The sequence below is a fragment of the Limulus polyphemus genome, unplaced genomic scaffold, assembly GCF_000517525.1.
Source record: "Limulus polyphemus unplaced genomic scaffold, Limulus_polyphemus-2.1.2 Scaffold3220, whole genome shotgun sequence".
Taxonomy (NCBI): Eukaryota; Metazoa; Arthropoda; class Merostomata; order Xiphosura; family Limulidae; genus Limulus; species Limulus polyphemus.
This window is the reverse complement of record NW_013668830.1, coordinates 35494-57109: the sequence shown is the minus strand read 5'-3', so window position 1 is coordinate 57109 and position 21616 is coordinate 35494. Positions and strand designations below refer to the sequence as shown.

At 33.8% G+C, this 21616-nt stretch overlaps 1 protein-coding gene across 1 annotated transcript in view; it reads right to left on the bottom strand.

The window, feature by feature from the left end:
- LOC106468917 (adenylate cyclase type 3-like) overlaps positions 1 to 21616 on the bottom strand; it is a gene marked incomplete at its 3' end in the record, with an annotated part of 108143 nt that overhangs the window by 75275 nt on the left and 11252 nt on the right. Inside the window, exons 2-5 of the mRNA XM_022397320.1 lie at positions 13924 to 15087; positions 7577 to 7726; positions 5483 to 5601; positions 3601 to 3712 (exon numbers count right to left, since the gene is read on the bottom strand). Coding sequence (XP_022253028.1) covers positions 3601 to 3712; positions 5483 to 5601; positions 7577 to 7726; positions 13924 to 15009 — 1467 coding nt within the window. The remainder of the gene's footprint in view (positions 1 to 3600; positions 3713 to 5482; positions 5602 to 7576; positions 7727 to 13923; positions 15088 to 21616) is intronic.

The window sequence follows — 21616 nt, the reverse complement described above, 5'->3', positions numbered from 1 at the left end:
CTATTCATACAACATACAAATGTTCAGTGCGTGTTTTACATTATCTATATCATTAACTAGACTGTATATACACCATATATATGTTCAGTGCGTGTTTACATTATGTGTTAAGTAAGTGTTTTTACATTATGTGTTAAGTATGTATTTTACATTATCTGTACGATTAACTAGACTGTGTATACACCATGCAGATGTTCAGTATGTGCTTTACATTATTTGTATGATTATGTACACTATTCATACAACATACAAATGTTCAGTGCGTGTTTTACATTATCTATATCATTAACTAGATTGTGTATACACCATGCAGATGTCCAGTATGTGCTTTACATTATTTGTATGATTATGTACACTATTCATACAACATACAAATGTTCAGTGCGTGTTTTACATTATCTATATCATTAACTAGATTGTGTATACACCATGCAGATGTCCAGTATGTGCTTTACATTATTTGTATGATTATGTACACTATTCATACACCATACAAATGTTCAGTGCGTGTTTTACATTATCTCTATGACTAATTAGACTGTGTATACACAATACAGGTGTTCAGAATGTCCAGTATGTGCTTTACATTATTTGTATGATTATGTACACTATTCATACACCATACAAATGTTCAGTGCGTGTTTTACATTATCTCTATGACTAATTAGACTGTGTATACACAATACAGGTGTTCAGAATTTCATACATAATTCTAATTACGTTATTCACTGTCCTTACATCTACACTCCATTTATAAGTAGAGTACCACCCCCCCCCCTCACAAGAACATGAATAAATTGAATGCTACTACTAGTTAATACATTTTGTCGTTTGAACCGCGAAGCCTACGCTCACTAACTTTATGAAGAACATACTACTGATCGAAAATGCTATGTATATGATACGATTTGAAATGACTATATATTGTTAGGTTTATCCGGGTTGCATATCCAGTCGCGATGAATTTTATGTCCTTCACCAATGATTTTTGAAACCTAAACAATTATTTTGTTGTTTGTAACAGTCGCCTACTATCTTAGTTTATACAAGTCAACTAAATAACTGGTTTTCTATCGAGAATGCAAGTAACCTATATATGCAGTAAGAATACAAGAACTTAACTTAAGGGATTATATATATATATATGTTTATCTTGCACGTCGAACCGGTTATTTACAATCGAAATATACTAGTGGAAAGAAGCTGTCATAAACACGGAAATGCTTTGTTTGTTTATTTATTGCATGGTCCCAATGTACTGAGAAGTACGACAAACGGGATTTAATAATACGAGAATAAAAAATCTTAAAATAACTGAGAAGTCTTTAAAGAAGTTGTGATACAAAAACGAAAACAACTGCGTTCAGTAAGATTCATGCAAGTAGAAATATGTTAATTTCTTCTATTTTAATGTCACAGTTTACCACAATACATAAGAAACCTTCTGAGTTTGTGTTTCAGATTTCTTCACATGATTCTAGTATTTAATTAAGTTAGTTACTTCTTCAGATTTCTTCACACGATTCTAGTATTTAATTAAGTTAGTTACTTCTTCATATTTCTTCACATGATTCTAGTATTTAATTAAGTTAGTTACTTCTTCTAGATTTCTTCACATGATTCTAGTATTTAATTAAGTTAGTTACTTCTTCAGATTTCTTCACATGATTCTAGTATTTAATTCAGTTAGTTACTTCTTCAGAGAATCGTGTGAAGAATAACTAACTTAATTAAATACTAGTGATATTTTAGAGAGCAATGAATACCGTTAATTCATATATGGAAAACTTTTCTTACCAAATATTTATTAATAATTCCGGCATCTTTGCAAATATGGAACTTTACTCATTCTTTTTTCTATAAAAATAAACAGTATTTTACCGATAATCTCAAGATGCCCCAAAAGGCAAGAATTTCAGGTTCGATCGCTGTGACGACCACACAGTGCAAGTTTTCTATTATGTAGCATTTTGCTGAAATATACAAACAACCAAACAAACACAAAACGGGTCTATCATGACCCCATGGTTATGACACTCGCCATTTTAACCGTAGGGGCATAATAATGTGACGGTCAATCCAATTATTCGTTGGTAAAAGAATAGTCCAGGATTGGCGGTGGGTGATATTGACTAGTTTCCTTTCCTCTCGTCTATCACTTGAAAGTTAGGGACGGCTAGCGTGGATAGCCCTCGAGTGACTTTGCGCGAAAATTCGTAAACAAATTCCCCCAAGTGGCACAGCGGTATGTCTACGGACTTACAACGCTATCAACCGGGTTTCGATACCCGTGGTGGGCAGAGCATTGTATAGCTTTGTGCTTAACTTCAAACAATCGTAAACAAACAAAGAAAACCGATCTAATTTCCCGGAACCAAATGACGTATCTACGCTCTAATTAAACAAATAAATGCCTCAAGGACAGTAATTATAAAACAAAATCAAAGTTTTATATATCAAAAACATTATCTTTGATCATGCTTAGCTTGTTACACGCTACAAATCTCGGAGAACTGATTCTTACATAACCGAACTTGTTTTGATATTGTCAATGTTTTGACGAAGCATTCCAAACAGAAGCGGTATTTGGAATCAGCATACGTGTTTTGTTTTAAATCTGCATAAGTCGGTTTTGTTAGTAATAATAAGGTGATTGAAAACTAACAATACTTCCAACAGACCAAGGTATTCTGCGATCTTGTATATGACGTATGAAATGCCCATATTATAGCGTAGCAGGAAATGCATGTTTACTGTATTTTGATATATAATTGTTTTAAAGAAATGTTTTTAGACTGCTGGAAAAGGGTATTCTCGTGTGACTTAGATATAACTTGAGTATTGGATAATTAACATGTATTATCACATTCACACTGGATTTTGTAAAAGAAGGAAATGCATTTTTATTCAGAACCATTGTTTCGTTGGCTATCAAAATTAGGTTAGAACTGGTATTGCTAAAATCTTGTACGTAAATGATTCTGTCCTACATTTTACAAATGTCTTACTAACAAAACTTATATGTTGTAAATTAACAATTGACACTTTTTAATAGTTTATCATTGTTAGAGAACCATTTGACATTATTCAAAAGTTCACCAATAGTTTACGAACAACTGACACTGTCTAAAAGTTTATTATAACTAGAGTAACAATTAATGTCATTTTAAAGTTTATTGTTACTGGATTAACAATTAATGTCATTTTAAAGTTTATTGTTACTGCATTTCAATTAATGTCATTTTAAAGTTTATTGTTACTGGATTAACAACTAATGTCATTTTAAAGTTTATTGTTACTGGATTAACAACTAATGTCATTTTAAAGTTTATTGTTACTGCATTTCAATTAATGTCATTTTAAAGTTTATTGTTACTGGATTAACAATTAATGTCATTTTAAAGTTTATTATTATTGGATTAACAACTAATGTCATTTTAAAATTTGTTATTAGTGGATTAACAACTAATGCAACTCTAAAGTTTGTTGTTATGGGATTAAGAACTAATGTCATACTAAAACTTACTGAAACTATGTTGACATCTGATTCTACTTCTATACCTATGTTCTACCTTTTAAAAACGACTGCCATAATCTCACCTCCGCTAATTTGTCAAATCGTGCAAACAGCTCGTTGAGAGTCCTCACTAGCTCTGCCGCAGGACATGTAGACGATATTGCAGTGAAGCCAACAATGTCGGCAAATAAGATACTACACAAACCGAGAGAGAAAAAAGCAACATTAAGTATGCATCATTTTCGTTTACCGTCTATGATGTCTAAATAGTAAATACGTCAATATAAATACGTGTAAAGCTAAAGCACGTGTGTAGAAGTTTTACTGTATAAAAGGATTTGCTTCTTAGCACACTAAACGTTAAGCTTTGCTCATCTGTCGTCTCCTGTCAAACAATGGACTCTCTAATTGGATCTCATTTTGCACGCAATTACACACATTTGTTTAATTTCATCATTTCTATGAAAACACCATAGTTTGGGTTGAAAGATTGTGGTGTTATATAATATAACCCTTGCCAAATAGCATTATTTTCACTTTTACTCCTAATCGTTATTAAGTCTTTTAAGCTTCTTTAGTGTCATGTGGTTCATTGGAAGTTAATCATATTTCTCACATTCATCACAGATTATCCCAAGTAATTAAAGATTACTCGAAGACAGGACGCTATGTTAAATAGTCTATTATCACAGATGAGAGAATTTCAAAACAGCCTATACTTCAATATGCTTTATCAACGGGCGACAACTGTATTCCGAGTTGTGAGAATAGACTAGAAAGCCGTAAGTCCAGTGGACTTCTTTTCTGACCAAACCAACTGGTTGGAAAATGAGGATTAAGGAGTTCGAGAACTAATTTTTATCGTTTTAGAGCACGTGCTCTATTAATTGTGACGTGGGCTAGAAAAGCGCAAGGTTTCGTGTTTCGTTTCTCTTTAAATAGGCACAGTTATTCACGTTTCATGACGTAGTAATTAAAACTTTAAGTGTGCTTTTTCCTCATCACCAGAATTACAATTCAATAGCAATTCAAAACGCATCATCAAGTTTTAAACTCATAACACATGTCATGTTTTTAAATATAGCATGCGGTATTAACTTCCAACTGATATCGATTAAACATAAAAAAGAATCTTTTTCGAGGCCTTTAATGTAAGTATAAACTGCAGAGTGTTGAATATGTCATATTAAAACGATCTTCTTGAATATTTAAATCACGAGACAACCGCAGCCGATTTAAAGTTGTGTTGGAACGGAATGTATCAGAACTACATTTCGACGTTGTTTGACGTTTGATAGATAACGTAACGTCACTTAAAACTGATCGCCTTTAAGAAGGATATATAATAACTTATTCCTTCACTTAATTACATTGGTAAACGAATTAATATGGATCAATTTGGGACACTAGAACCATCCAGAAAGAGACCTAAAAAAATCTTACCCCAGTTGTGATGAGCAACAAATGGTAATCCACAAACAGAAAAGTCAGTGGCAAAAGCCGTCAATGTGTCCCAGGCAACAGTACGTAACATAATCGAGAAGGTGAAGTAATAGTTTTAGAAAGAGATAATTGTGTAATCCTTTACTCTATGAAGGTCGCACATACTACCGAAACGTTGTAAGTATTCTTTTACATAAGCTTAATTTTACCTATTTAAAGCTGTTGTGTTTTAATTATATAATCGAGCAGGATCTCCGTCTGAAAACGAGGTCAAATGTAATGTATAATAGGTCTAATGCAAATATCTTGTGACTAGTATAGTTAATTATAATCATGCTCCGCCAGCTTTGAAATGGCTTTAACACCATATCAGTTCATTTTTGCCTCGAGATAGATACACACTTAGATTGCCACTGACATCACAACTTCTGCAAAATCCAAAGGACAGGCAACACAAATTTCAACGTATAGATAACGGTACACAGGATATTACTCATCTATGATGCACGCGCCATTACTCACCTAACGTTCTCATGCCGACTCATGTAAATCTTCTTAAACTGGCCCGTGACAACTGCTCCCAGGTCCTGTCTGATCTCAGCTGCCAGATGCTGAGGGAGAACAGAGAGCAGCAGTCTTTCCTGTAAGTGAGCAAAACTCGTGTCTTGGAATTAGAAAAAAAATTGTTAACATGATTTAGTTTTGAAAAAATAAAAATAATTTACTCGACACTGAAATCAATTTTAAAAACAATCTCTAGTAGAGACAGTGGTTTATCATGTACACCAGGTGAGAAAGAGTAAAAAAACAAAAAGTTTGTTTTTTAAAGTTACACCCAAATTACACCATCAAAGAAACAAATACACAAATTTCTTGCTAATATAAGGTTTGGAAGTTCCAAAAAGAAAATCATCATATTTATAAAAACAATAATTCATTGAGGGTATTATAAAAGGTAATATTTTCGAAAATAACCCTACATGAAATACACTAAGTTTTCTATCCGATAGCAAACGCTCGAGATTATCGTACACTTTTTTTCATGAAACATTATTTAGAATATAATTTGTTAAGAATATACGTACCCTAAAGCTCTGAATAGAGAGGTTTTCTACTGGAAAAAAAAAAGATACGGAGGAGATAGAGAAAAAGAGATAAAACCTCGGAGAGGTTCGGTATGAGTGGATAAGCCCCCCAGTGGAACAGCGGTATGTCTGCGGACTTACAACGCTGGAAACCGGGTTTTGATACCCGTGGTGGGCAGAGCACAGATAGCCCTTTGTGTAGCTGTGTGCTTAATAACAAACAAAGAGTGGATAAAAATAAACAAGGATAACGGTACTGACAATAGAAATATCGCTATTAATCAAGTAATACAAGTCTTTAAAAACTCACGTGATCGACTTTTCTCGAAAAACAGGCCTTTGACTCGACATACAGGGTTACAAAGAAACCTCTCCATAGTTAAAATTTGTTTGTTTGTTACGAATTTCGCGCAAAGCTACACGAGGGCTATCTGCGCTAGCCGTCCCTAATTTAGCAGTGTAAGACTAGAGGGAAGGCAGCTAGTCATCACCACCCACCGCTAACTCTTGGGCTACTCTTTTACCAACGAATAGTGGAATTGACCGTCACATTATAGCGCCCCCACGGCTGAACAGACGAGCATGTTTGGTGGGACGGGGATTCGAACCCGCGACCCTCAGATTGCGAGTCGAGCTCCCTAGCCACCTGGCCATGACGGCCTTGCTAACTAATTTGTGAATATAATATTTAAACTATTTGTTCTAGGAGACCAAAGTGTATTAAAGGAACATCAAGAATGATAAATTTTATGCAGGAAACTTTGGGCATGATAACATGTTTCAAAAATTCTGACAGAATGTGTTCAATACGCTTCTCATGATTTTCAATCAACCTTATTCCTAAATGAAGCTACTTGAAGCATAGTTTGTTTTGGATAGAATTAACTGATCCTTACCATTTCCTACCCATTGACACGCACTGTATTCAAATCATCAATCTGGCAATACGGAAATAAGAGAGATCAGAGCAATGCTAGTTCACGAGAAAAGCGATTTAGGTCTACTGTGTAATGTGGTTTTGAAACACCCTGTACAATGTTCGAACTTTCCTGAATAAAAACCTCGATTTTCAATGTCCTTCTGGTCAAATGCGTTCCTCTAACACAAACAGGTTTTAAGATACAATCATTTTAAATATGTTTTTTTTTATAATTCCCTTATACAACTGATTTCAAAATTACCTCAGCAAAAACTAAAACATCCCACAAGCACAAACCTACACCATGGGCTGACTGTGCTGTACCCACCACTGGTATCGAAACCCGGTTTCCAGCGGTGTGAACCCTTAGACTTACTACCGAGCCACAGGAGAGGTGGAGGAGGGGGTTATGATGATTTAAACCAGAACAACAAAAAAAGAGTAAATATATAAAAATTAAGTAGAATAGTTGATTGGAGTTTTTGTACAACAAATTCATTTGTTTTGATATATTACAGGTATTAAGTTACCTTGTTGTTGTTGTTTTCAAGAATATAAATGTTAATTAGACACATTTTCTTTTCTTTTTTCACAACATAATAGCTAACGTACTTGCTCCTGAGATTCTTCCTCCAAGATTAGTTTCGCCTCCAGACTTTGGCGAGTCTCTAAAAACGCCTGTCGTAGTTGTCTTTCAGCGAAGAAGAAGGATATCACACCAAGGACATTAACACACAAGAACAAGAAAAGATTGGCACCTATCTAAAGTAAAGCGTTCAAAATATCAGTATAAAGAGATACGCTTTCATATATCATAATGTATATAAACTCCAAATAACACTGTGATTTGGCACTTACAGTATTAATACAAGAAAAAAACGGGAGGAACAGAACAACGTTATAAAAATTAAATCGATAAAACTATAGGTAACAGTATCCGAAACGACACTTTAACAGTGAGGATCATTCTTCCAACTTCATTTTAAAATGTTTAAAATATGTTAATGATTTTAAAGACTAGATTGTAACAGGAATAAAGAAATAGAATACAAATATTTAACAACGACAGAGATGTTCCATTTTCTTTTGGCGACGAGATAATTTCCATTTAATATTCAAAACCATTTATTCCTGAAATCAGAATCAGTAGTAAATTACACTCTGAATCTCATTGAATATTTGGAAAACACAGAATAGAGATCATGACTTCTTCTTATAACCAATGTAATGGATGATGCTACGAATCTCACTAAATATCTGAAAAAACACAAACATAGACATGATGATTCCTGTTTATAAACATATTAGTGGATGATACTATGAATCTCACTAAATATCTGAAAACTCACAAACATAGAAATGATGATTCCTGTTTATAAACAGATTAGTGGATGATACTATGAATCTCACTAAATATCTGAAAAAACACAAACATAGAAATGATGATTTCTGTTTATAAACAGATTAGTGGATGATACTATGAATCTCACTGAAGACCTGAAAAAACACAAAACATAGAGATGATGGTTTCTGTTTATAAACAGATTAGTGGATGATACTATGAATCTCATTAAATCTGAAAAATCACGATTACAAAGATCATTACATATGTCCAGTGTAATAGATGGAACAGCTATTTTAACCAGATATGTGATTAAAGGTAAGAACACAGTTAATCATTTCCGCCTATACTTAGTGTGTGAACGAAACTACGAAGCCTGTAGATAGATATCTGGCCCAGAATAAAGGTAAAGAAACATTCTCTCGTTCCTATTTCTTGTCTAGTGAGTGAGGCTGTAAAAAAACATTGTCAAACTAAACTATAAGAACATTTAATAATGACTCAGTTTTAGTCTCCCGCATGAGGAAATATAAATTGTAGTTGTTATCTAGCCATATGAAGAAAATAAAATTAATCTCTGCTTAGGGGAGAATCAATAATTAAAATAAATTCAGTTTGTAATTCACAATTCTTCTGGTCCGTGAAGAAACACGTAAGTTAAACATAACCTAAATAACCGAGGTGGACACGGCATAGCTTTGAGATGAAACATTGACACAAACTTAACTTGAAACTTATGTTAATATATGTATGTTTATGTGTGTACAGTAAGAAAAATAATTTTGGAAAACACACAAGCAAAACACATACAGGATTAATTATATGTATTTTTTACCCACAATTCAGTTGTACTGTTTGTGATATTCTCACTAATTACGTAAACACAATGTTCGTTTCAGGCTTTTATCTTTTAGTAGTTATCCTATCATTAATCTTGTGTAGTTAAGATGCAGCTTCAAAGTTGTATTAATCCCCCATTACACTTTAATTATAAATGTTTTATATTAGCTATGATACTGTACTTTCTCCTCTACGAAGCCGTTGATTGTTGCTGGGCAATTCCAACTTGATATGTAGCATAATACACGTTAAAACACTTATACTTGCAAGCTTTCGGCCCTCTTATCATAGCCTTCATCGGGCAACAATGTACTGTTTAATTTACCTACGTCATGAGTCTTAAACGACAATTCGAATAATGAGTAAAGAGCACACGTTCTAGCTTTAACCATTCCATTGTTTGTGATTGTGTCTGATTACCGCTTCTCAGCAGCAATTTTTAGGTAGTAACACGTCACTCGAAACCACTTCGTGCTAATGCGTATATTAAAACTCTCTAGATAACATTAACACCTATTTCTGGAGCACAATTGTTGGCAAGATCTGTACTATCGTATTTAATCTAGTAAAGAATATATCTTAATACGCTTAAAATCACTGTTGGGGAGATTCAGTTTTGTTTTGTTTTTTGCCTAGACCACTTCTATTATTAACAGTGTCAGTTTCACATACTTTCTTCAGAATCTTGCATAAAGTTCCTATTGGATCATGAAGTCTTGCAGCAATTTCCCACGTGAAGTGTTCTTAACCAGCTTAAAATTTGATTCATACTTGTTTGTCATGCAATATTTCAGACGTGGGAGCTAAGACTGAAATCAAAGTACTACTGTCTATACTTTTACAAGCGTTATGCTAATGTGGCAATTTCTGATTGGTTGGATTTCACAAAATCACAATGTAAACAATAAACACGTGACTATTGATGGTGCAACCTATTTTCATACGATAAACAGAAGCATTCCACAATATTTGTCCCTTTTTATCGTATTTTTCACTTTTTCCATGACTATTTCCAAAACCCTTATAGATAAACCATATTGACTAATAATAATGTTATTTATGATATTTTAAGGATACACGAAAAGATGAATCTCTCATCAAATAACCTATACCCTATACTCTAGATTGTTACCCAGGTAATATGCTAAATTACTCTGTTTCAGAACTTTAGGTCAAAGCTATACAAAGGGCTATCTGCGCATAACTGTCCATAAATTTAATATGACAACCTAGAGGGTTTGGTTTAGTTTATTTCGAATTTCGCACAAAGCTACACTACATGAGAGCTATCTGCGTTAGCCACCACTAACTTAGCAGTGACAGACTACAAGGAAGGCAGCTATTCAATATTGCCCACCGCCAACTCTTGGGCTACACTTTCACCAACGAATACTGGGATTTACCGTCATATTATAATGCCCCTACGACTCAAAGGGCAAGCATGTTCGGTGATAGTGATTCGAACACGCGGCCATCATATTGCGAGCCGAGCGACATAACCACCAGGCCATACCTAGCCTAGCCTAGACGGAATATAGCTAGGTTTTAGCATCATTCGCTTACTCTAGACTGACCAAATAGTGGGATTTTACCATAACTCTCATAGCACGCCCCCCCCCCCCCAAGTGCGCGTAAATGTTTTGAGTCAAAGGGACCCGAACTATGAAACCTTGGATTCATAGTCTGTACACGTTAAAAATTAGGGTACAACCAATATATAAATCTTCTTCGTTTTTTATACTAGTTGTACCCTCTCATAAAACTTAGTGATACCCTCCCATAAAACTTAGTGTTATCTTCCCATAAAAACTTAGTTATACCCTCCCATAAAACTTAGTGTTATCTTCCCATAAAAACTTAGTGATAATCTCCTATAAAACTTAGTGATACCCTCCCATAAAACTTAGTGTTATCTTCCCATAAAAACTTAGTGATACCCTCCCATAAAACTTAGTGTTATCTTCCCATAAAAACTTAGTGATACTCTCCTATAAAACTTAGTGATACCCTCTCATAAAACTTAGTGATACCCTCCCATAAAACTTAATGATACTTTCCCATAAAAACTTAGTGATACCCTCCCATAAAACTTAGTGATCCTAATGTTGCAATTAATAGCCCGATTTTTAGAGAAAATATGGAAAGACTTCAAGTTTCGTTTCCAAGACAATTCAGGAAGTTTATTTTTATTTTTCAAGTATGGATGAGATTTCAACATTCGAGGTAATTTTCTGACTAAAAAACATACAAAAATACACATTTAACGAAATATAAAAAGGCATTACCCCAGACATTTTAAATGGATTAGAGAGGTTCTTAACGTTAGTCTTAGGGAAGGTAAGCGCAGCGTGCATTTTCTGAAAGCTCTTTATTTAAACATTGGGTTGACTTGGCCAATGGTATCAGTAGTTAAATAAATCGATAGGCTAGTAAGCCGACAAAGAAGTTTCACTTTGATAGAGTCATAGCCTGTGGTATATAGTTTCAGGTCACAAATGATGTTATGGGAGATTCGTCGTGCTAACAGTAGCGTGCTGTAGAATAACAACCTATGTATAGAGGAGGTGGGGGAGAGAGATATGTAATCAAAGAAACCTGTGCTTAAATAATAGATTAGATTTTTTACGCAGTCGATGCTTAAGGGACATACTTATATGCAGGGAGTATAATTTTATTAAGAATAAAAATGCAGTTTGTTTGAAGAAAGTAAACTCTATTAAAATAAAAGAAACGCTTTTAATGAAGGGATTTTAACTGGAAGTTACTATACAACTCGTTCTGACACTTACATACGAAAATAAGTAAAACAACTACAACGTATAAACATTTACATACGAAAATAAGTAATACAATTACAACGTATAGACACTTACATACGAAAATAAGTAAAACAACGACAACGTATAGATACTTACATACGAAAATAAGTAAAACAACTACAACGTATAAACATTTACATACGAAAATAAGTAAAACAACTACAACGTATAAACATTTACATACGAAAATAAGTAAAACAATTACAACGTATAGACACTTACATACGAAAATAAGTAAAACAATTACAACGTATAGACACTTACATACGAAAATAAGTAAAACAACGACAACGTAGAGATACATACGAAAATAAGTAAAACACCGACAACGTATAGATACTTATATACGAAAATAATTAAAACAATTACAACTTATAGATACTTACATATGAAAATAAGTAAGACAACGACAACGTATAGACAATTACATACGAAAATAAGTAAAACAACGACAACGTAGAGATACATACGAAAATAACTAAAACATCGACAACGTAGAGATGCATACGAAAATGAGTAAAACACCGACAACGTATAGATACTTATATACGAAAATAACTAAAACATCGACAACGTAGAGATACATACGAAAATAAATAAAACACCGACAACTTATAGATACTTATATACGAAAATAAGTAAAACACCGACAACTTATAGATACTTATATACGAAAATAAGTAAAACAACTACAACTTATAGAAAGTTACGTACGAAAATAAGTAAAATAAAGACAACGTATCGATACTTATATACGAAAATAAGTAAAACAACTACAACTTATAGAAACTTACATATGAAAATAAGTAATACAATTACAACGTATAGACACTTACATACGAAAATAAGTAAAACAACGACAACGTAGAGATACATACGAAAATAACTAAAACATCGACAACGTAGAGATACATACGAAAATGAGTAAAACACCGACAACGTATAGATACTTATATACGATAATAAGTAAAACAAAGACAACATATAGGTACTTACATACGAAAATAAGTGAAACAACTACAACTTATAGAAACTTACATAAGAAAATAAGTAAAACAACGACAACGTAGAGATACATACGAAAATGAGTAAAACATCGACAACGTATAGATACTTATATACGAAAATAAGTAAAACACCGACAACTTATAGATACTTATATACGAAAATAAGTAAAACAAAGACAACGTATAGGTACTTACATACGAAAATAAGTAAAACAACTACAACTTATAGAAACTTACATATGAAAATAAGTAAAACAAAGACAACGTATAGGTACTTACATACGAAAATAAGTAAAACAACTACAACTTATAGAAAGTTACATACGAAAATAAGTAAAATAAAGACAACGTATAGATACTTATATACGAAAATAAGTAGAACAACTACAACTTATAGAAAGTTACATACGAAAATAAGTAAAACAACGACAACGTATAGATACTTCTCTCGCAAACGAAAGTCTGGCAGAATCTTAATTCCAAAACGACCAAGAAAGAAGAAGTCGAGTGCGTAACGCTTTTCTTGTATAAATTATCTCCTATCGACTTGAACAATACAGACATTTCAAGTATTTTATGTTATAGATTAATTTATGTAAACACGGATTTGACCTGCCAGTGTATGTTTGTTATAAAGTTAATGTTACACCAGAAAATGTATACCAAAATTAATTGGAATTTTATAGAAAATGTTCTCCAGACATGTGCCTGATACATCTACCCCTGCAATAATTAACATAGGTACTGTTCTCATCATACAAGAAAATTGTATAGACAGCATCGAATTAGCAATATTAGTTATTGTAACAGTACTGCAATTTGTATAAAACTTTGACGCATGATAATACTTGTTACTAATTAAAGATCTCAATATTTTCAAGTTTTACCATCAAAAGTAAGAAAACTTACCAAACTTTAACCGTATCTAATGGTTAAACACGTGTTTCATACCTGGTTGCCAATGTACTCTGTCTGTCCGGGAGAAGACACAACTACGAGTAAGTGGAATGCAGCCATAACAACGCCAAGGGTTATGCAAATACGTAACCTGACGGGAAAAAGTACGTAAATAACGTACGAATAAAGAAGAACCCACGGGACCGAGTCGCTAGGCATTATGGGAGCGTGATAAATCCACATATCACACAAAATTTGCGTCATCTCGAGAAACCAGGCGATGAAAGGAAATACAACCCATATCCAGCTGGGCATGTTCCTAAAAGAACACACAATAAAGGAACCGGCGTCCACTAAAGCCACCAGAGAAAGGACAGTCAGGTGTGAGATACGACTAAACCGAAACGAGTAGCTATGTAAGCATAGCAGTACTAAGTCAATAAGAAATATTAAGATTAAACACAACTTAAAATCATTCCTCTTTTCCATTTGATAATATTCTCTGTACAAACGTTCCGCTTCATGGTCCGCGAAAACAAAACGCATGCATTCTGGTAAGCACCGGTGAATACCGCTGACATCTAGGCTTAAACTTGTATCGCCTCGGTGTAGAAGAGAATGACGTTTAGTTGGTGGACTTCCAGAAATAGTGGACTCACTTTCGTAAGCTCCAGTTTTATCCAAAGAAAACGTCCGCACGTGTTTAACATTATTCGGTGGTGCACTGTACCTCCTATTGGGGACCAGTTCCTCAGTTTCATCCTCTTTCCCTGGAAACTTCTGCGTTGGTGACAAAAATTCGCAACTTATCGACTTCCTCTCCTTAGGCATACCTGGCAACTCTGCTTGATCCAGATTAGGGTCTGATTCGTGATGGCCCACCTCTCCTGCATTGTTACTATCTCTAGTAATGGGAATGTCCTTTGGAGATTCGCTCGAAGATCGATTAGTATTTTCTTCTCTCCCGTCCATGAGCAAAGACGTGTTTAAATGATCCAAGTCTTGATCTTTAGTCAAGCTAGGTCTTTCTGCAAACTCAAAGACTTGATCTTTCATGGAAATAGGTCTTTCTCCAAGCTCGAGATCTTGGTGCGAGTCCGAGGAAGACCTTAAATCTTGTTTGTTTTCTTCTTCTGACATTCTAGGTATATTTTTGTGTTGACTTATGGAGAACGGCTTTCATTTTGGAAGGTGATACTTTGAGAAATCATCAATGTCCTGTTAAGTAAAAATACAAGTTTTGAGTCACAGTTTCATACTAACAGTAAAGTATGATTATAATATTAAAAATACAAATATAAATAAATGTAGTATTTACAAATATTCTAATAAATTTAACCTGACAGATAAACTAACACAAAAAACCATCTTTAACATATATCATACCAATAATTATATTATATAACATTGTAGGTGGTGATAAATTGAATTAATTAGCAGAACTGTTACATTTCTACTAATGAAATATTCATTTGGTTGAGAGACTTACCAGTTTCTGTATTTAGAAAAAAAGAAAGCACGTGCAAGTTTACAGACAATTATACTATTAAAGTTCAAAAATATTAAACTGATCTTAAAGAAAACGTATCAATGAAATGTCATAGTGTCATTCTACTCAAATATTTTTAGCAAAAATTAAAAGACAACTTTGTATTTCAGGCACCTGAAGCGACACCTAATAAATTCCTGAGATTTCCTAAGTTAGAAATTATAGCCATAGCTGAAAGTACACAGTGTGTTTAGTGGCGTATCGCAGTTTGAACCTTGGGCCTTTCGAGATCTGTTAGAGAAGCTAGGGTATATTATATTTATTACAGTGTACATTTTATAAAGACTAATATTTCTACGTCCTAAATATTGTCATTTATAGGGAATAGAATAAACAGAAGAAACACACATGTACTACAAGCGAGAGTTAGACAGAAACCTGTAAACACGTGTACTACAAGCGAGAGTTAGACAGAAACCTGTAAACACATGTACTACAAGCGAGAGTTAGACAGAAACCTGTAAACACATGTACTACAAGTGAGAGTTAGACAAAAACCTGTAAACACATGTACTACAAGCGAGAGTTAGACAGAAACCTGTAAACACATACTACAAGCGAGAGTTAGACAGAAACCTGTAAACACATGTACTACAAGCGAGAGTTAGACAGAAACCTGTAAACACATGTACTACAAGTGAGAGCTAGACAGACACCTGTAAACACGTGTACTACAAGCGAGAGTTAGACAGAAACCTGTAAACACATATTCTACAGGCGCATTTAGTGAATTATACAAAAACCTGGAAACACATATACTACAGGCGCATTTAGTAAATTATACAAAAACCTGGAAACACATATACTACAAACGTATTTACTGAATTACACAGAAAACATGGAAAAACATAAACTACAAATGTATTTACTGAATTACACAGAAAGCTGGAAACATATGTATTACAAACGTATCTACCGAATTGGCTAGGAACCTGGATAAACATACAATCCATTACACAGGCATGTAATGAATTAGGTAGAGATCTGAAAAAAAAACACACTTATTTACTTAAGTGTAATAAACTATAATATAACCCGAAAAGAAACTTATCTACACATGCGTGTAATGAATTGTTGAATAACCTGAAAAACACAGCTACACACACAAATTAGGAAAAAGCACATTCACACCCACACACATAACGAAAATAGAAATAAATTTGTTCGTACGCTGATATACACAAATATAATGATGTAGGTAGAAGACCTACACATTAGTAAATAACATTATATATTATATTGTAAACACCACTGTATGCCCATATTTAATTGGATTTATATTTTTCATAAACTGACTGTGTTCGAGATCAATGTTAAAAAAACGTCGAAAAAATTATTTTTTGACACTATGGACACGAGCATGATTTATTATACATTTACATATATACAAATCTTTAGAGTTAGCTGAAGATATTTAACGTAAACAGTATTTGTTTAATTGCTTGTTGTCCAGAACAAGGCTGCAAATTGGACCACCGCTGGGATCGAGCCCTGAATGTAGCTTTACAACTCCTCAAGCTTTTACTGCCGACCAACAAAAATCTTTAAGAAAATTTCAAGTTCTCGGTGTTTTTAACTAAAGTTTATTTACCACAGACACCTTCTTTTCGAACGCTATTACAAACACTTTTCTCGCTGCTCAAACTTTACAGCATTATTTGAAAGCCACAAACTGACTAAACTGTTTTTTTTATCGATACTTTACCGTGAAATGGATAGGGCGATATATATATACTGCTGACATTTGTCTATTGGTCTCGTCGACACGTGCTAGATGTATTAAGGACAACATTAATCATTATAGACTCGTATTAAAATTTAGGAAATATTAATTTTCATTCGCATCAAATAATTATGTTCCTCGTGCTACGGTTATACCACATTTCTATGACGTATTTTTTACTTTCTTTTTTTTTAATCACAATTTAGCATCGAAGTAAATTTGTATTATTTTTACTTTCTGTATAAAATTATTTCAAAATGTCAGATAAAGCATGAATGATCTTTTTTTTTTCCTTCTTAAAACTTTTCGATATTATATCACCAATAAAGCCTAACTTTCTGAAGAACTTGTGGAGACACTACAGTATAAAACATTCAGTGTATTTCGTGATTTATACGTACGTCTCCACCTTTCCAGAAAGAAATACCAAACTTAAGTTGAGACATGGACTGTAGACGACACGTGCTAAGGTTGTAATTTCCGGCATCCATTTGATGTGTATCCACTCGTATCGACAGAAGAGAAGAACGAAAGAAGCTTGTAACTGATGTCTAAAAATAAAACTTAAAATCGTAACTAGTCACGAAGACCTACACTGATTTTCTTTGACGGAAGGAAGCCTAATAAACCATTCTGGAATGTTCTTTAATTGTATGGAAGAAAAACATGTATGTAGGAAAAACAGTAATATTGTAATAACAATCTTAGATAAAAAGGTAAGCAAAAAATGGATACACTTGTTTCTTGCGTTTGTTTTAAAACAAATCCACATTGAGCTATATGCTGTGTCCAACGCGAGTAATTGAACCTCGAATTTTAACGCTGTCTCACCGGGAAACGTTAGATACTTATACATTGATATTTTGAGCAGAAACACAAATAATTTGACAAAACAAAGTAAAGAGTTATGGCCGTATTTAAAAACTAAGGAAGAGAAGAAAAATTACGAAAACAGGAAACCGTCAAAAAAAGAAATTATGAACAGAAACACGTATTGTATTTCATACAAATACATTGAGAAAATTAAAAAGTTATGACCGAATTTAATATCTGGGGAAACTATAGAAAAAGTACGAAAACACGAAAAAAACCCCATAAAATACAGAATCGCAAAAAAACACACAAATCGTGAGAACAGACCGAGTAGAATACTGAAAAAAAAAAGAACGTGTGAAACGAAGTTCCACAGACGAATGAAAAATGCCAGCTCTTGATTTTAAACTCAAATTAAGCATTTGAGGTTCAAAAAACCTGGTTTAGCAATTTAATATTTCTACAGTCGATGCGTGCGATCCTTCTTTCACAAAAGGTGGCAATTTATTTAGAATAAAGTTAGAACTTTTGAAAGATCAATCAATGCTCATAGTAAACATAGATGTATCTTTTATCTATGGTGTTTTGAATTCGTTTTACTCCATCATATAGTGAGCTAAATTAATTTAGGTACGTGAATAACGTTATGACATTTCGTCGAATTTGTTATTAAATATTTTACAGACGACCAACTGTTTATGTATATATGTTAAAGATTTCTTTTTCACCAGAGGTGAAATTGGAACGAGAATCTGTGACGTAGAGGCCTAATGAATTATTTGATTGGCGGCCTTACCCTCTGCTGTGGACTGCAGTTTCGCTCTAACTATCAGACCATGCTAGTCCAACCCAAAAATAAATAAATAAATAAAAGTTATTTTATTAAAGCATTTCTTTAAAAACTGGGAAGATATAATTTAAAATATGTTATTTTAAGTTAATCGCATATAATATAACACGTAGCTTGTAACTAGTTTTAGTGCAATTAGAACGACCAAAAAAGAAGCAATACTAAAAGGGAATTTGCAAAAAACATCAACACGTTTAGCTACGATAGTGTTAGAAAATAAACGTCTTGGTTCTGCCAGTTCCTGAGTTACAAAAAAAAAAACGAAAAAGAAAACGAATGAAATAAAATTTCTTGAAATTTCTGTCAGTAAAATTGGGTGCAAGAATACTGATCTTCAAAATTGAATTTCCAAATGGAGAGATGTCATTGGTTCCATGGTTTTTTGCGTGACGTGTTCAAGAACTGCCTTATTAACATTCATATTATTAATATCTCTGATATGGTATTTCAAAGGTAAAAAAAAAAAAAGAATAGCACGGACCGCTTCTCTAATAAAAACACCGTTATTTCTTGAAATAAAGTTCACTTAAACTATATTTGATCACAGAAAACTTTACACCATTGCAGTGCCTGTAGGCTATGAGAGTAGAATCCACTAAATATATATATATATGAATGATCAGCAAGGAATTTCAATAGATGGTCCAAACTTATCAAGACGTTCCTTAAGTCTTTGAGAGACAGCTTCGCTTATAAAATGTACAACGAATTCTGCTTGACGCGTGTAGGTTTTCCTTTACTACTTTGAGTAGGTGTAATTTGGTTATTACATCTGACTAAGATATGGACCATAAAATATTCTGATATGTCGTTGTCCTTAAGTCAAGTAGCATAGGTCAATCGTGGCGAACTGTTAGCTCTTTCAGCGTGATATATAACGTACTTATTCTAGAAAGAAAATGAATGGTCATAATGAAAGATAAAGAAGACGATCAGGCTTTTTGGGAGCTTGTAGAGATACGAAATTTTCAGTTAGATGTCTCGTAAAGATGGCGCGACAAGAGTAAGTGGTTGGGCATTATAGAGTTTTCCATTGTCAATTTGATAAAGGATACAGTTTCAAACCTGGTGACGAATAAAATTATCTACAAAGATAACAGTACAGCCTCTGTCCATTTGAGAAAGTGTAAAGTAAACATGAGGCTACACATTTCTTTGAGTTTTTGTCAGAAGTTTTCAATGTTGGCCAGAAGTAATGTTATTCATTGTGAAACTCGTGGATCCCCAACAATTTCTGTGTAGCTGAGCTGCATTTGTAGAGCGCGAGTCTCAAGAGCTTATTTGGATTCCGATGTTTTTGTAAATCATAAAGTGTGTGTATAGGACAATGTGTGGTTTAAAAACACACATGACAAACAAAGTTAAGTGCGTATGTTTTTTCTTAAGCGCAAAAGCTACAAAACGAGTTATCTGTACTGTGTTCACCACAGGTATCGAAACCAAGTTTTCATTGTTATATGCCTTCAGACTTATCGCCGAGCCACTAGGGGTAAGCCATAACTAGCAAATAATAAACAAACTTAGGTGAGACCTGAAATATATAATGATAAATCCCATAAGATCCCAGTCCATTTCGAATCTTAAACTATGCAGAGATATGTAAAATAATATTCCATATCCATCTTACGCTTGCATAGTGTCACTTCCCAGAATGCTTTTCGCTAAATACAAGAATTTATCATCTAGCTTTCTCAAGTTTAAACGTTTAACAGAATAATTTTGTATTGTATATAAACAGTATATATTTTACTTTCGCTACTGGAAGCCAAGTATAGGTGATCTGAAACGTCATTTTTACCATTAGCTCACCATTGGTTTATAATCTCTTAATATACTAACTAAACCGAGCGAGAAAATAAACATTTTTAGTCTTACGTAATGTTTCATTACACATATAACAGGCTAATGTAGATTTTATGCCCCGCCACCTTACAAGTTAACACCTTTGTTAGAGACACAGTTTATGTTATTGTTCGACGGATTGTATTTGCAACATAGGGATTTTAATTTTTTTAGGGGTTCGAGTTATGATTTATGCAATAAAAATCTTATAGTTGAAATAAGATAATCACAATAATATTCGGATTTTCTTTGGGAGTTCTGAGAGCAGAACATTTTTCCCCATGAAAGATTAAATTTTAATTCTTTATTTGTCTGATAATTTCGCGCGAATATATAATAGGGTTATCTGTGCACAAATGTCCCTAATTCTAAAATAATAGACTAGATGAAAGATCATCTAGTCAGCAACAGTCACCGTCAACTTTTAGGCTACTCTTGTCTGACCAGATAGTAAGATTTGATCGTCACTCTTATAACGCACGCCACCCAGTAGCACAGCGGTATGTCTGCGGACTTATATTGCAAGAAAACGGGTTTCGATACCCGTGGTGGGCTGAGCACAGATAGCCCTTTGTGTAGCTTTGTGCTTGATAATAAACAGCAACATCTTATAATGCACACACGGTCCGAAAATAGGGGGTCGTATTTTTATTTTTGCTTTTTCTTGCGGGAAATGGTCACGAACTGTGCCTTATATGGCTGTTTGTAACCCACGGTGTCGAACTAAGCGTAAAATTACATTGAAACAAGATGTGTGTTGGGTCTTCTCTTTTCCGTACGTTGTCTGTCTGTTTTGAATTTCGCGCAAAGCTACACGAGGGCTATCTGCGCTAGCCGTCCTTAATTTAGCAGTGTAAGACTAGGGGGAAGGCAGCTAGTTATCACCACCCACCGCCAACTCTTGGCCTACTCTTTTACCAACGAATAGTGGGATTGACCGTCACATTATAACGCCCCCACGGCTGAAAGG